The sequence below is a fragment of the Melozone crissalis genome, unplaced genomic scaffold (assembly GCF_028551555.1).
Source record: "Melozone crissalis strain CALT ecotype California unplaced genomic scaffold, PUWL_Pcris_2 ptg000018l_1, whole genome shotgun sequence".
NCBI classification, from domain to species: domain Eukaryota; kingdom Metazoa; phylum Chordata; class Aves; order Passeriformes; family Passerellidae; genus Melozone; species Melozone crissalis.
In genome coordinates, this window is record NW_026535796.1 from 13,392,800 (window position 1) to 13,407,394 (window position 14,595).

Consider the following 14,595-nt stretch of genomic DNA (forward strand, 5'->3'; position numbering starts at 1 on the left):
AATAGTATCTTAAATTTAGCCAAGTTTTGCTCGTGTTTGAAGCAATACTTCCTAGTGATAAATATCAACTGTCCATTGAGATTTTGGAGGTATTCCTACTTAAACTTGATGCTCTGGGAAAGGCTGTAGGGCTGGAGTGTGCAGTGACTTAGGAAGATTGGTATTAACAAAATGCCACTCTTCCACTGCAGTAGTCAGAGTCACTTTGTCTTGTGAGGAGCACAGTCTCTCCTAGCACAGAAAATAAAAATGTCCTCCTTGAGACTGGGTATTGAGCTCTAAACTTTTAAACTCCTCTTTTCCACAGTGTAGCCAAATCATTTTATAGCCTACTGAGAAGAGATACTTGGTGGTTCCAGTTCACCACTGAGTGCGCACAGCTAAGGTTTTAGAGAAGCATTTATCCCCTTGACAATTCTTGTATTAAAACCAGTAACTGCCAGACATTTTGAGCATGTGAGACACATTCCCATGGTGACTGCCTAGAGAAAAGTTTCTTTCCTGCATTTATGGCTTGCCTCAGTAAAACCCTGGATCCATTTGCTCCCTGTTGTGGTATAAAATATTACCGAGCGCTTCTAAGAGTGTCTGTGATGATTTTTGTGTCTTGTGATATTTCTACAAGATCAATTCTATTCACTATCTTTTTTCTTTTTTTTCTCCTTTTATTATTATGGCTTAATTTCCTGGATGCTTTTTAGGTGGGAAGAGATTACAGTAGTTTTGTTTTATTTTCTCAACATACTCTTGACCTGCCAAGTCTCACACATAATCCAGTAGTGATGTTGTTTGTGCTCACACTGGACAGAGAACAGCAATATCTGGTTTTTTTTAAGCAGTGAAGCTGGGGCAATCTTAGAGCATCATGGAAGAGTAAGATCAGCACAGTTTTTCAGGTGATTTTCAAGGGCATCTCTAGGCATATACACTAGACAGTGTTATTTGTCTCTGTGGGTTTATGTGGATTAGAAAAAGCCCAGTTGTCCAGTTTTCCAGGAGGAGACATATTCTCTGAGTAGGAGATTGTTAAGACCAATGACTAAATCTGAATTTGCTTTCTGGTAATGCTTTGATGGGAGCTTATTTTAATTTAGGTAGTACATATAACAGGTATTTTGTGTTTCTTTCTGGAGCTGGAGATAATTTTTCTTCTTCTTTTATATTTCGTAACATCTCCTATTACTTATATATATGCCAGTGGGGACCCTAACTATTGTACATTGGTGCAGTATAAATAATATATTGCTTAAAGAATAGTGCAAGACTGGTAAGATGTTTCTACAATGCCCTTAAAGAACAGTAGAATTTCTATCCAAAATTTTTGCAAATGAATAAACTCTTTAATTAACTTCTTTTGCTGAGAAAAGGAGGAAAAACTTAAAAAAGCTCTCTATGCCTGACTAGGATACCCTTCAAAATAAAATATAAACAGTGTTATTTGCTTCAATTGCTTCTGTGTTATCACAAGTCTCTTAAAACATAGCCACAGCACTGAAAGTCTTGGGCCCAGCAAGGTTTATATTCGTTAATAACCTACAAAAGTATTTATTGATAATGTTTACTTGATACACATCCACATCTTCAAAGCTCAAGGTAGACATTAGTAACAAAAATAAGTGGTTTCTCCTCAGTATGTCCTACAGTACTTAAACATTCAAACATTTCAACACCAGCACATGTCTGAGATGTATTCCATATCACTTCGGAAGTAGATGGTGTCTCTGTTGAAATTTAGTTCTTTTTTTTTCCTTCCATTGCGCAGAGTTTACGTAAATATTACAACATTTGGTCAAGAGGGAGTTACCTTATCTGGTGGATTTCATCAACACCTTCAGCAGAGCTGGAGTCAGGCTGGATGTATGTAAATTACCCTAGAACTTCGAATTTGAAGTCTAGGTATAGCAAGTAGTATTTAACAGAGAAATAATATTCCCAACTAATGAGAAAGAAGTGAACTGACAAACATGCTGCCTGCAGAAAATACTGATTTGTGATTTTTGTAGTCCATGGGAAGTCAGTGTTTTTATCCCTACCTCACAGGCAGGACAACAGAGAGACAGAAATACAGCTGTAACTAGTACATCTTCTCCAAAGCCCCAGCCCCTTGTGCCATCAACGAGATCAGTGCCTCTCTTGCCTCAGTTTCAGAAAGCAGCTATCATTTCACATACAGGGCGATTTCAGATGAAAGAAGCATTATGATTAATTGTAAGAAAAACGTTCTTGTGCACATATTATTCTACTGGATAGGAAGTGAATAAGAACACAGAGGACCAGAGCATTCTCTGAAAACTGTTACCATAAAAATAGGAAACTCTCTTCAGTTACTGTTTGGCAATCCATCACTGAGTCTGGTTGTGCAATCCTTCCTTCTGCCAAGCAGTATGTGTGAGAAAATACCCCTTATGAGTAAGAGTAAGTGTTTTCCTAATTTTTGAAACACCCATACTGATGCCTTAAGTTTTAGCTTTCATGTTTTGCAGATTCTGTACTGCATTACTGTATAACTCTGAACTTCATATGAAGTATTAGCAAGTTCTCCTGACAGTTTTGTCAGACAAAATAATCTGTTTTCCAAAGACACCATTACAGCTTCAGGCCCCAAAAGCATAAACAGCAGTGAACTGAGGAGAGCAGTCGGGGAGGATGGAACTTCGTAACCTGAAGCAGTAATTGGACGATTAACTCCAATATGTAAATAGACCAAAACCTATAAAAGTGCAAAAACTCATGACCCATTGTCTGTCTTGGGTGTAGCCACGAATAGGCTCTTGTAGTGCCCAAGGTGTATCCTTTGAAGGCCTTTTAATAAATACCTACTTTGTTTTTTTAACACTGTCTAGCCTCTGCTCTAGGTAGCCTCTCAAGGCATCAACACAACCCCTTTTTTGTAGACCTACACTGAATTTCTTAATAGTATAAGTCTTCTGTCTGATTTTGTTACTCATAGTGGTCAAGTCATGCCATTTTATCAACACAGTCACAATCACATCACTGTTGACTCACCGCAATTGCAAGGCAATGTATTGACACCTTTTTTCCACCCCTGATGTGATACAAATATATCCACAGTGATAGTCATGGCAACATGACTAATTGAAATTTATCTTTTACTTTTTAACTTACTGGTTTTGGTATCTTGAATTGATTTCTATATTGGGAAATAGCCCGATGTCTCCCACCCTTCCAGAGAAAGTAGTTCTATGAGTCAGGTCATTCAGCAGTTTGTTATAGCAAGGTGTTTCTAAGACATGTTTTTGGGCTGTTCAGGGAAGACAAGAGGATCTATGCACAGTGATTGGTAGCAAATGACCTGGAAAAGTGGTTTCTCACTGCATCAGCTACTTCTGCTGTTCCTAAGACATCACAGAATCACAGTATGGCTTGGGTTGGAAGGGACTTTAGGGATTACCTTGTTCCAACTCCTGCCATGGGCAAAGATGCCACCCTCTAAATGAGGTTGCTCAGGGCTCCATCTAACCTGGTCTTGAATGCTCCCAGGGGTGGAGCTTCTCTGGGTAACCTGTTCCAGTGCCTCCTACCCTCATAATAAGGAACTTGTTCCCAACATCAAATCTGAATATTTTCTTTTTTAGTTTAAAACTGTTCCCCCTTGTTCTATTATCATCTGCCTGTACAAAAATTCTCCCTCTTTTTAAAAAAACCCTTTTAAGTACTGCAAGGCTGCTGTAAAGCCTCCTCAGTGCCTTCTCTTTGCTAGGTTGAAGAGTCCCAGCTCTCTCAGCCTCTCTTTGTAGGAGATGTGCTCCAGCCCTCCAGTCATTTTAATGACCCTCATCAGGACTTGCTCTGAAAGGTCCATGTCCTTATGTTGGGGACTCTAGAGCTGGATGAAGCACTCCAGGTGGAGTTTTACAAGGGCAGAGTAGAGGGAAAGAATCACTTCTTTGCCCTGCTGGCCACGTTCCCTTGGATGCAGCTCGGGATGCTGTTGGCTTTTTGGGCTGGGAGCACACACAGGTGGCTCATGTCCAGCTTTTCATCCATGACAAATCCCAAGTTCTTCTCATCAGGACTGCTCTCAATGAGTTTTTCTCCCAGCCTGTACTCTTATGTCCTGGATGGATGCTTTGTCTAGTGCTCTTGATGAGTTTTGCTTCAAGTAATGTCCTTGGTGAGAGGAAAAATACTGTGGTGCTTTATTAATTAGTAATGTCTTTGGGAAACAATGATGCTTCACTGTTTGAGGATAATTCCATGCATGCAAAAGTGTATTGCCTTTATGTATCTTCACTGCCTAAATATATGTAGGATTTAATGTAGTATTTGAAGTCACAGAATATCAAGGCCCCACTTCCAGTGCTTCTTTCCCATTCTTCCCTCAAGCAAGAGAATCTTCACTGCCTGTCATGAATTGTTAAATTTAAATTAACTTTTTTTTTTAAATAGGAAAAATATCACTATTCCCACCATATTTGTGATAGCAACAGCATTGTGTACATCTTAATGCTTATTGCAAACTCTAGTTATTAAATGTACCTTTTTATGAAACCGGTTCAAAAAGATTCATAACTAAGACTATAAGAATTATTAAAGAAATTTAACTGCTCATGTAGCTTAGTGTATGAATAACCTGCATACATCTTGGGAAAGTTACTTGCTAGTGAGAATTTTCAGTATAAATCTCAAGATTCTTGAATCCCTAGTAAATGCATGGGTAGACCCACAAAGACTCCAATAAATGGAAATATTTTGCCACCAAAAATTCCAGGAGAAGTTGCCTGCTGGCCTAGGCAATCTGGTTACAGACTATGCGATCCCTTTCATTCTTGTATTAGGGGAAAAACAAGGGGAGTCGTGGATGTGAAAATATTCTGTTCCATCATCAGAAGCTTGCATAAGAACTTTCCCTTTTACTTCTACGGATCATGTCCTACACTGTGGGGCATATTCTGAGCAGCCTTCCTTTCTTTGGTATGTCTATCAGAGTAATGTTATCTTTGTTTTAACTGGCTGGCTTTCAGAGGTTTTGAAAAGATTCCTGAGGTTCCTTTCTTTGATTGGACAAGTGACAGAGCAGTGAATAGGAGTAAGGTCCTTTGGGCTCCAGGGTGGGGTTCTGTCCGCCGAGTCTCTGTGTGTGTCAACTGCTTTTATCCCAAATAACTAAATCGGTCTAACAGTGAAAATCAGACTCCAGCTATTATTCTCCAGCGTTGTTTCATGTGTTTCTTCACCTGGGTTGCATGGAACTGATCCCAACTGATTCTCCTCACAGCCCTTGTTACTCATCCTTTGGGGTTAGACTGCTCACTGTACAGCCTGGAGCTCTCCTGGTATCGGCAATGTTGATTATGTTTTCATCATTTCGAGGGGGGCATATCAGATAACTAATTGCAGACTATGATATCACTGCCTGCAACTTTTCCCCCGAGGTGCTGTGCAGCTGTACCACGTCCTGCTGGAGTCTGAAAACTTTCAGCTCCCTATTGGGTGAGACTATTACAAAAAGACTAATATTAGTGTCAGCAGCAAGGAGGTTTATCATAAGTGATGACACCGTATCGGCTCACTCAGGATGTTTACCAGAGCAACAGTTGCCACGCAGATAAAGTATGATTGGAAGATGCATTAGCAGATTCTTTTCTTCCTACAGCAACTGCTGAGGACAGAAGCATATTTCTTGTACTTACTTGCATTTTGAGTGACTCTGTGAAGGCTTGATTTATTAATAGCACTACCCCCACACCCATTGTTTTAAAGCAGTAGCCAGGAGAGCTGTCAGTTAAGAGACTGGAGATTTTTGTCCATCAGCAGACAAATACAGAGACAGTGACTGCATGATCCGCAGGCAGATTCATTAGGAGCAACAATTTAGAAGAAAGCCAGCAGCTTGAGCTTTGTCTCGCATCCCATTTCCGGTGTGCACTTCCAGAAGACAGACATGCAAGGAATACTTGGTAATTTTTGTTGGAGAAAAGAGAACCTCCCACAGCACTGTATCCCACTCTGGCCCCTGTGCATATGTCCAGCCACATTTCTTTTTCACTGCAGAGATCTGCCTCAGCCCACTTGGACCTCAAGGTTAGCATGGCTGTCTCATGGCTTTTCATGCAGTTAGCAGCACACAGGAAAGTGAGAAAGCTACACTCTTATTTGCTTTTCTAGACTGAATTACTAGGTATCCAAATATAACTGGGTAGTAGGAACAGCTTGGGCACAACTTCAAAGAAAGTTCTGACTTTACTTACACCTTTGGATCTATGGAGAGTCATCTTCACTTTCTTGTCACCACACCCAGCTACTAAGAATACGTTGTCTCTATTTATAGCAGGAATGCCTTGCAAACATGCAGGTAAATCCCTTTTAAACTGTTTTCCTGGACATTGCTGTCTTTAAAAAGCCAGGTGTGCAGAGAATTTTTCCCTCCCTGAATATCACATATCTATTATGGATATAATTATGTGATGTTTTTCTGTCCCATTACAATTTTCAAGGCTTAGAACATTTTTCTATGCCAAACTGAAATGAAAATATGACATTTTAAAGGATCCCTGAGGAAAACTTTTGTCTGGGTTCCTTAAACCATCTACATGTATTGCAGCCATGTAAACATTTAAACCTAACTTTCTTAAGTGATTTTATTTTATTTTGTGCAAATGAATTATTTTAATTTCAGAATTAAGGGTAATTTCATACTGGAAAACAAATTCCTTATTTTGCTTTATTTAAGTATCCACAAGGGATAATTTGAAAACTAAAAATAAGGTTTATTGCCACTAAATCTAGAAATGTATTTTCTATAAATCATTGTAGGTTTCACAGCTTGGCAGTACTCCAAGGAAAGTATTTCATCGAATAACTCCCAAGAATCTGTGAAGACTTTCATTGTCACTATTTGGAGAATCCTGGCTTATGGTGCAAGTGGTCTATTTCTAGATTTGTTTCTTTGCTTTCTTTGGAGAATATTGGTTGGCAGAACCAGGATATCATGACTGAAGGAACACAAAACCAGCCACACTTAATGATGATATGTGTGGCTTGATCCTTGGCGCTTTTGTGTTGGGATGGTAAAGGACTGCTGGCTTCATAAACATGGATCTTGCAAATTTGACTTCTGAATTTTGATCAGTGTGTAGTCATCCCAGTTTTGAGTCCTATTTTCCCAGCACAGTTTTCCTTTCCTCATCAAGCCCCGAGGGATTCAAGTATAGGTGTGTTTTAATGATGTCGACACGTGTCTATTAGTGAGTGTGGCTGGGATTAATGAATCATTTCACATAACTTAGCAAACTGCTATCCAGCTGTTTTCATCACTGCCTTGGGCTTCAGTCCAACTTCTGACATAAAGGTAAAACCCTCTGTATCCTGTTACAGTTGCCTGGGCTGCAAGTTGCTTGAGTGAACTTTTTTACTAATAGACTGAAAAAAAGGTAGAATACTCAGCAAATAATGCTTTCCAGGCCCATGTGTGTTGTAGTATATTAAGTAATCACTGAATAATAGCTTTTGTACATTTTAAGTTCTCACAGATGTCAAAATGGCAGTAATCAGACTTACGTAATATATACATTGACAAAATGTTTTGGATCCTGAAATGTTTTATGAATCCATCCCATATGAAATTTCATTCTTATTTAGCCATAAAGTAGTTTTCTTGAGAAACAATTAGAAAACCAGGCATAACTAGAGATAGGTCTGAACTGAGAGACAAGATCTGAATTGTCCAGATCTCCTCAGATTTTAGGACTCATGTGGCCCAATTCATAGATTTGCTTGAAGAGGAATACTAATGACTAGGATTTTCTTTTAAATATATTTTAATCTGTATCCAGTACGTTACTTTTTGCTGCTTCAGTGCTAGCATGCATTTAAAGCAGGTGATAATATTCATAATGCAGGTATCAGTGCTAAGCTGGTGGTGGTTCCTGTTCAGAAGTGTCAGTACAAAATTCAATAATCTGTGATTATAAGGAAACAATTACACATTTACATCTGCCTAGAGCTAGAAATCAGTTTAATAAATATAGAACATAGTTCTTACAGTAAATGTAAATCCTAAATCTATTAAAACAAAGAGAATGAAAACTATATGCGCTGTCAAACCTCTAGTTCTGTCCCTTTTGTCAGCCCCAGTTTAGCACATCCTGGTGAGCTATCAGTCATCTTGAACCACAAACTGAAAAGGAAAATCCCCACCAAAACATCCCCCTAACATTTCCTGGTTGCCATGCAGTTCAGCGTGCGGTTTTACCAAGAAGTCTGTTAGCACGTACAGGTCTTACACTGCTTTTGCTCCAGTGGGCAGGGTGTTCGCACATCCTCCACCTGCCTTGCTTTGATGTATCTCTGCAGCTGCTAAAAGATCTGCTGCTTTTTTGTGTCCCTCCAATAAAAGACAGTTTGAGAATGAAACCCCCAGGTGGTGTCTTGAAAACAATGAAAACTGGGGAGTAGAGCATGAGGCATCCATACAGTATACCAAAAATCTTCATGGAAAATTAATTCCAGTGGGAAGAGTTAGCGTGAGTCAGTGTTACTCATTATACATAAGGGTTGCAGAATCAGGGTGGAAGTGGAAATTGCACCTGGTTTCTTACAGTGACAGTTTCTAACAAGCCTCTCCTATTAATTATCAGGGTGTAACTCACACTTCTCTGACAGGACAATGCTCTTTAGTCTGTGTGAGGCGATTCCACCCCACCAGCGGGCTCTAGCTAGCAGATTGTCTGGAGAACCAAAGTTAGTGATTTTGGCTGACAAGTATTGATTGAACCTGGTTTAGATGTGTGAATGAGGATAGCAGAGAAAGGTTTGCATGCAGCTGCTTGAGAGAGGGCACCAGAAATCCCAGGAAGGATGGGGAGAAATGTGGAAGTTAATACTTTCCATACTTATAAAGCTCAGCACAGACAGAAGCACTTCATGGCTTTGGGTTGTGTCACCCAATCTCATGGTCTGGGTGAGATTGATGATTATGACAATTCAGATGTTTTTCATACCGTTTGCCTTCTTCAAGGGCTATTATTAAACAGCTCTAGCAAATCATGTGAATGAAGGAAAAAAGGAAGGATTGTGTCCTGTCAGTCCTCAAAGCCAGACAGCTCTAGGAGGAGGAAGGAGGGAAAGTTAGCGTGCTGTTGGTGATTTCACTGTGAGTCCACTCTGAGTCAGCCGCTTTGAAGATTTAAAAATGTTAAAAGGATCAGCAATAGTCGGTCACGTGGAATGAGTTTTACATTGCCTTGGCTCTTGGAACACAATAAAAATCCATCTTTTGCATAAGTGTGTTACAGCCAGCTAAGTAACATCAATATAAAATTAATGGATTTGGCCTTCTTGCCCTATGGGAAAAGGTGAAATATGTGTTTTGATTTGAATTTCAGTCGTGTTTCTTCCTTAATTCAAAATTACTCTGTAAGCCTCAGCATGGGAAAAAAATGAAGGTATTAATTTAGTTTAGATCCCATCATTTGTTTTTGATATGGTATTTATTGGTGTGATTAGAATTTTTTTTGTTAATTCAGTTAAGGGTCCCTCCCCATTGTGTGAACGTTAAAATCTGAGACTATACAGTAAAAATGCTGTGTTCCCTGATAGCTCATTTTTAAAATGCGGTAATTACTGCCTTCAAAGAGTAGATGCTGAATTTACACAATTTGCTTAGACTGTGAAATTCTCTGTGAGTTTTGAGTACTGCTTTGGTCCTTTTTCCATACTCAGCTCTTCATGAACAGAGTGTCTCTGCTACAGCAGTGGTACTTTTGGAATAGTAGGCGTAGAAGATATCATCAAAGTGAAGACAGAGATGCTGTCTCAGCATTACTGTAGGACACAGTGCCAACGAATTGGATGGCCTCAAACCCAGTTTTGAGAACTGGATTGCCACATTTTTGCCTGGGGTTTCCTGGGCACCCACGTGATCTCCCATGCTGCGCAGGCAAGGTTTCCTGGAGCCTGGCTGGGCCTTCTCCTGCAGCTGGGCAGCACACGTGCAGCCAGCCTGGTACCCCCAGCAGCGTCCTGGGGTGCAGGGTCTGCTCAGGCTCAGCATTTCCATGGAAAACGTACACACGTGCAGGCATGCAGCCCACGTGTCGTTCCATTAAGCCTGTCTGTGTGAGCAACCCTACTTTTTTGAGCAGCAGAACTCTAAGTAATTGACTCTCTAAGCAGAATTCTGAGTATGAGTGAATCTCAGAGTGGTAATAGAGCAAAAATTGTTGTGTTTAAAACAAGGAATGGGCTGAGGTTTGATGGTAACTAAATCAACTCTCTCTAAACAAAAGCAAACTTCACTTTATAATTCAGTGAATCTAGGATTAACTGCAATCAAATGGAACCAAAGCAAGCGTATGTGCTATCTGCTTTCACACCGAAAGGTTTTTAGAAATTAGCCTAAAATTATCAGAAAAGATGTTGATGTTCCAAGAAAATTTATCTCCAAAATCACTGAGCTTGTTACGTTGAAGTAATCAAGTACAGCTTTGTGATCTTATCCCCATATTTAACATTAAGTCTTGGGCCTCACAGAGTGTGTTTTAGGAAGAGACAATCAAGAAGGGAAAAGTAAAGAGAAACCTTTTTTCTTGTCTAGGTAATTTAATAGCTGCTAATACAGCTACTGCCTGGACAACGTCCAGGACACTATCAGGCTTTGAATATGAAATATTTGGAGCCAAAGTAGAAGTCACTGGCATGGCAGATGTGAGAGCAGCTCCATCCTAGCAGTAGTCAAGGAGTGGCAGAAGGGCCATATGTTTTTTAATGACATGTGACAACAAAATATTAAAAATACAAAGAACTGTAATTAACAAGACTGTTAAACAGCTCTGAAATACTAATTGATTTTGTCTATATTAATTTTTTTTTGTCAGCCAACACTGGGGAAGGTGGAATTGTTGGAAAAGAGCTTTTTTTTCCCGTTCATTTTGTGGGAAGGCTATCCAAGTAACAATAATTATTAATTCTGTTGCTTATGGTGCAAGCATTCAAGATTGGATGCACAGCTTTTGAGCTTCTTTGGACAAGCAAGCATCAATACTGTTGGACTCCTACCTATGCTGTGAATAGTGGTTGGCCTCTCATGCATCACCCAGCCTGCATCTTATCTCCTGCGTTTTATCTCCTTCAGTGTTTCCTATGAGCTGTGGAAAGGAAAGTTCCTTGAGGTTTACACTGAGTAGATGCCTTGTACACAGAATAACATCAATTTATGAATGGACAAAATTAATTAAAGAAAGAGTGCATGCCTTGGATATTATCATTTTCTTTCAAATTTATGCTGTAGAACAAAATAAACTGTCAAGCAAAGATCACATTAGGAAAGTTGTTCATTATTTATAATGTGTCAATGCAAACGTGCATGAATTGCATCTCGTGTCTTTTAGAAAAACAGTTTTCCTATATAATCTTTTTTTTTTCAAATAGACAGTAAGGACACACCCTTTTAATATTGGAGAAGACTGGTCTATTTTTCCCTTGCTTTCACATGGAACTTCCATTAAAATTAAGATAAAAATGAGTCATGCTCCTCTTTGCACTGGAAATAATAGCTACTGCTATGAAGTGTGCTTTGCAGTTGTCATTCTAGTTTGGAGTTGCCACTGCTTTTTTTCTCTTGAGGGAAAGGTGGGACAGAAGCAAAATTAATTCACATTGCTTTGAAGTGTCCTGTTGTTTCCCCATTTCTCTCTACGCACATGATTATTCTTATTTGTATTGATATTATTATTATTATTATTATTATTAACCCTTTCTTCTGCACATTAGTGTTAATGGCACGTTAATTGTCCTAGATACCCTACAGAAACATGTTGTATTGCTGGTTTTGGGACGGCTGAAGATTTGGCTCAGCCCAAAGAGGGAAAGTATGAAAAAGGTGATTGAAAGTGGCAGTGCTTTTTTGAACGAATTGGTAGCTATTACTTGTGGGTTTGCTTTGAAAGCATTATACTTGAAAAAAACTAATTTCCAGGTCTCAGTGAAGCATTAGGCATACATTTTTAACATTTTTTTTTCTTTTCTTTTGATAACAGAGTTCAATGTAAGTTGCAGATATGGAGGAGTTTTTCATGTTGAAAAAAATGGTCGCTACAGTCTCACACGATCTGAAGCAGTTGAACTCTGCAGAGCTCTCAACAGTACCTTGGCAACGCTAGAACAGCTGAAGAAAGCTCATGAGCTTGGATTTGAAACTTGCAGGTAAAGAAACTTGAAGACATAGTATATCATGACACCACTAGTGTAGTAATTACATTTGACTTACTGTAGATGCTATGATTAGCTAAATAAGGTATATTCTATAAAGAAAAAAACATCTTTGTGCATGTGTAGTTTGCTCTGAGTCCAGTAATAAGTAAGTCCTTGATGCCATAGTTTTTTGCCATTTATTTTTTTAAAGAAATCACAACCTCACACAGATAAAATATAAAGGTAACAAAAGACTGACAGTATAATCAGCTAGTTAGGAAGATGTTCATATCCTAGTGTGTCACTGAACAATTGGTAAGATAAGTATGTGGGAAGGAAGGACCTAATTTGAGGTCAAAGACTGAGGATGGTGAATGCAGTGAATGGAACTCAGTCTTGCCAAGGAACAGTGAAGAGCAGCAGGTGGTACTGTGAGGGGTCAACTCTTGACATCCCACTGAAAAAATGGCCACAGTACTAGTGCATTCTTGTAATCTGTGAATGGAGATGTTTCACATGACAGCTACAGTAATTATTAAAAATCCCAAAACCACGTTGTCAAGTGACCTAATTATCTACTGTAATTAATGATGTATAGGGCAACAAATGTGGATGATACAGATTCCCCAGTTTCTCAAAAAGTAACTAGACCAAGGGACTAGAAGTTACAGAAAACCTTTAATTCAAAAAAAATAAGTGAATGAACGTATGTGGGGCTGAACAATCGCAACCTTCTCAGTGTTTCCTCATAGCAGAGGTGCTTCATCCCTCTGATCAACTTCATGAACCTCCTCTGAACTCCAATAGGTCCATGTCCTTCTTGTGCTGGGGACCCCAGAGCTGGACACAGCACTTCAGGTGGGGTCTCAGAGCAGAGAGGGGGAATCTCCCCCCTTGACCTGCTGCCCACGCTGCTTGGGACACAGCCCAGGATGAGTTTGGCTCTCTGGGCTGCAGGCAGGCACTGCTGGCTCGTGCCCAGCCTCTCATCCAGCAGTACCCCCAGGTTTTTCTGGCCAGGCTGCTCCCAGTGTGTTTATACCCCAGCTGGTATTGGTGCACTGCTTCCACTGCCTGTGCATTTCCTTCCTGTGCCTTAGTCCCTAAACAGCTGTGCTGGTCCCTTGGCTTGGTTTCCTGATTTCTTACGCTGCTATCAACAGCTCTTGCGCTCCATGGAAGGAATCCTTGAACACCATCTCTGTTCTTGTCCCTGAGGGCAGTTTCCCAGGATGGCCTATTGACTACCTCCTTGAAGTGCTGGAAGTGTATTTCCCTAAAATTCAGGGGTTTGACTTCACGCTTCTCCTTGCCCATTTCTCTCAGGACTTCAAACTCCACCACTGCATGATCACTGCAGCCCAGGAGATTCATGGAGGCACACCATTATGGAGTTTAAATAAATGTCAGCAAGTTTTCAACTTTATTGCAGTCTAACTTAAACAGCAAACATGGAGAAATGGAATTTATCTTCTAACTGGCACAGAAAAATTCAGTGGACATGTCTCCAAAATTTTAAGACTTTCACTCTGGTACCATGAGAAATAGTACTGACATCAATGCTGCTTTTCCTGTTCTGGCATGTTCATTTCACAAGTATTGTGGTGGTGGACTATGTGAACAGAGAATTCTTTAGGGGATTCTTCCATTAGAAGTGGAAATGTAATTTCAAATTGTACCATGTAAAGACTAGAAAGAGTTCTTTACTCTGAGGGGAAGTCCCTCATAATGCAGTAGGCATGATCTTTTCAGACATTAGCACATGAACATACACAGCATTCTGAATTGCCCAGCACTACACAATATTTAAAGATCAAATCCTAAATAATGTGTAGGGGTAGAGATTTCTATGCAAGCAATTAGGAGTATTCTAAACTATGAAAAGCATTTTCTAAAGCTAAAATATGAAGGCAATTGAAAGAAGAAGAAGGATTTTTTTTTTTTTTCCCCAGGGGGAACATGTAATTTTTAATTAATGTTACAATTCCCTAATTCACATTTTACCAGAGGATGGATTTGGACAGGCAAGTCATGTAGATAGGATTTCTTCCTCCCTTCCTTCTGGCCAACCCTCCCACCCTATTGCATTCATTTGTTGATCCTGTGCTAGAAGTAATCCTTGTCAGTAAGCTTTAGCTCTTATTAAACGTGAGTAGGAGAGGGAAAATATGCTGTATATAACCATCCAAATGTGTGTGAATAAGATGAATCAACAGAGCATAACACAAGTAGGTCAATATTGGTTTGTAAAGTGTCAGCCTTGTAAGCTTAGTTGGGAGTATGAGTAAAGCAATTTATAATTCCACCTACAAGAGTTTCAGAATTGCAGGTATCTGCACATTAGACATGAAACATCTGCACATTAGACATGAAACTCAAATGATGTTCCTAGATCAAAAATTGCAAAGCTGTGACATTTGCTCCTCCCTGATAAATTATTCC

The 14,595-nt window shown here is 39.6% G+C and overlaps 1 protein-coding gene across 1 annotated transcript in view; it reads left to right on the plus strand.

The window, feature by feature from the left end:
- Positions 1-14,595, plus strand: part of CD44 (CD44 molecule (Indian blood group)) — a 50,697-nt gene that overhangs the window by 6,165 nt on the left and 29,937 nt on the right. The window contains 1 exon segment of the mRNA XM_054275895.1: positions 12,000-12,165. Coding sequence (XP_054131870.1) covers positions 12,000-12,165 — 166 coding nt within the window.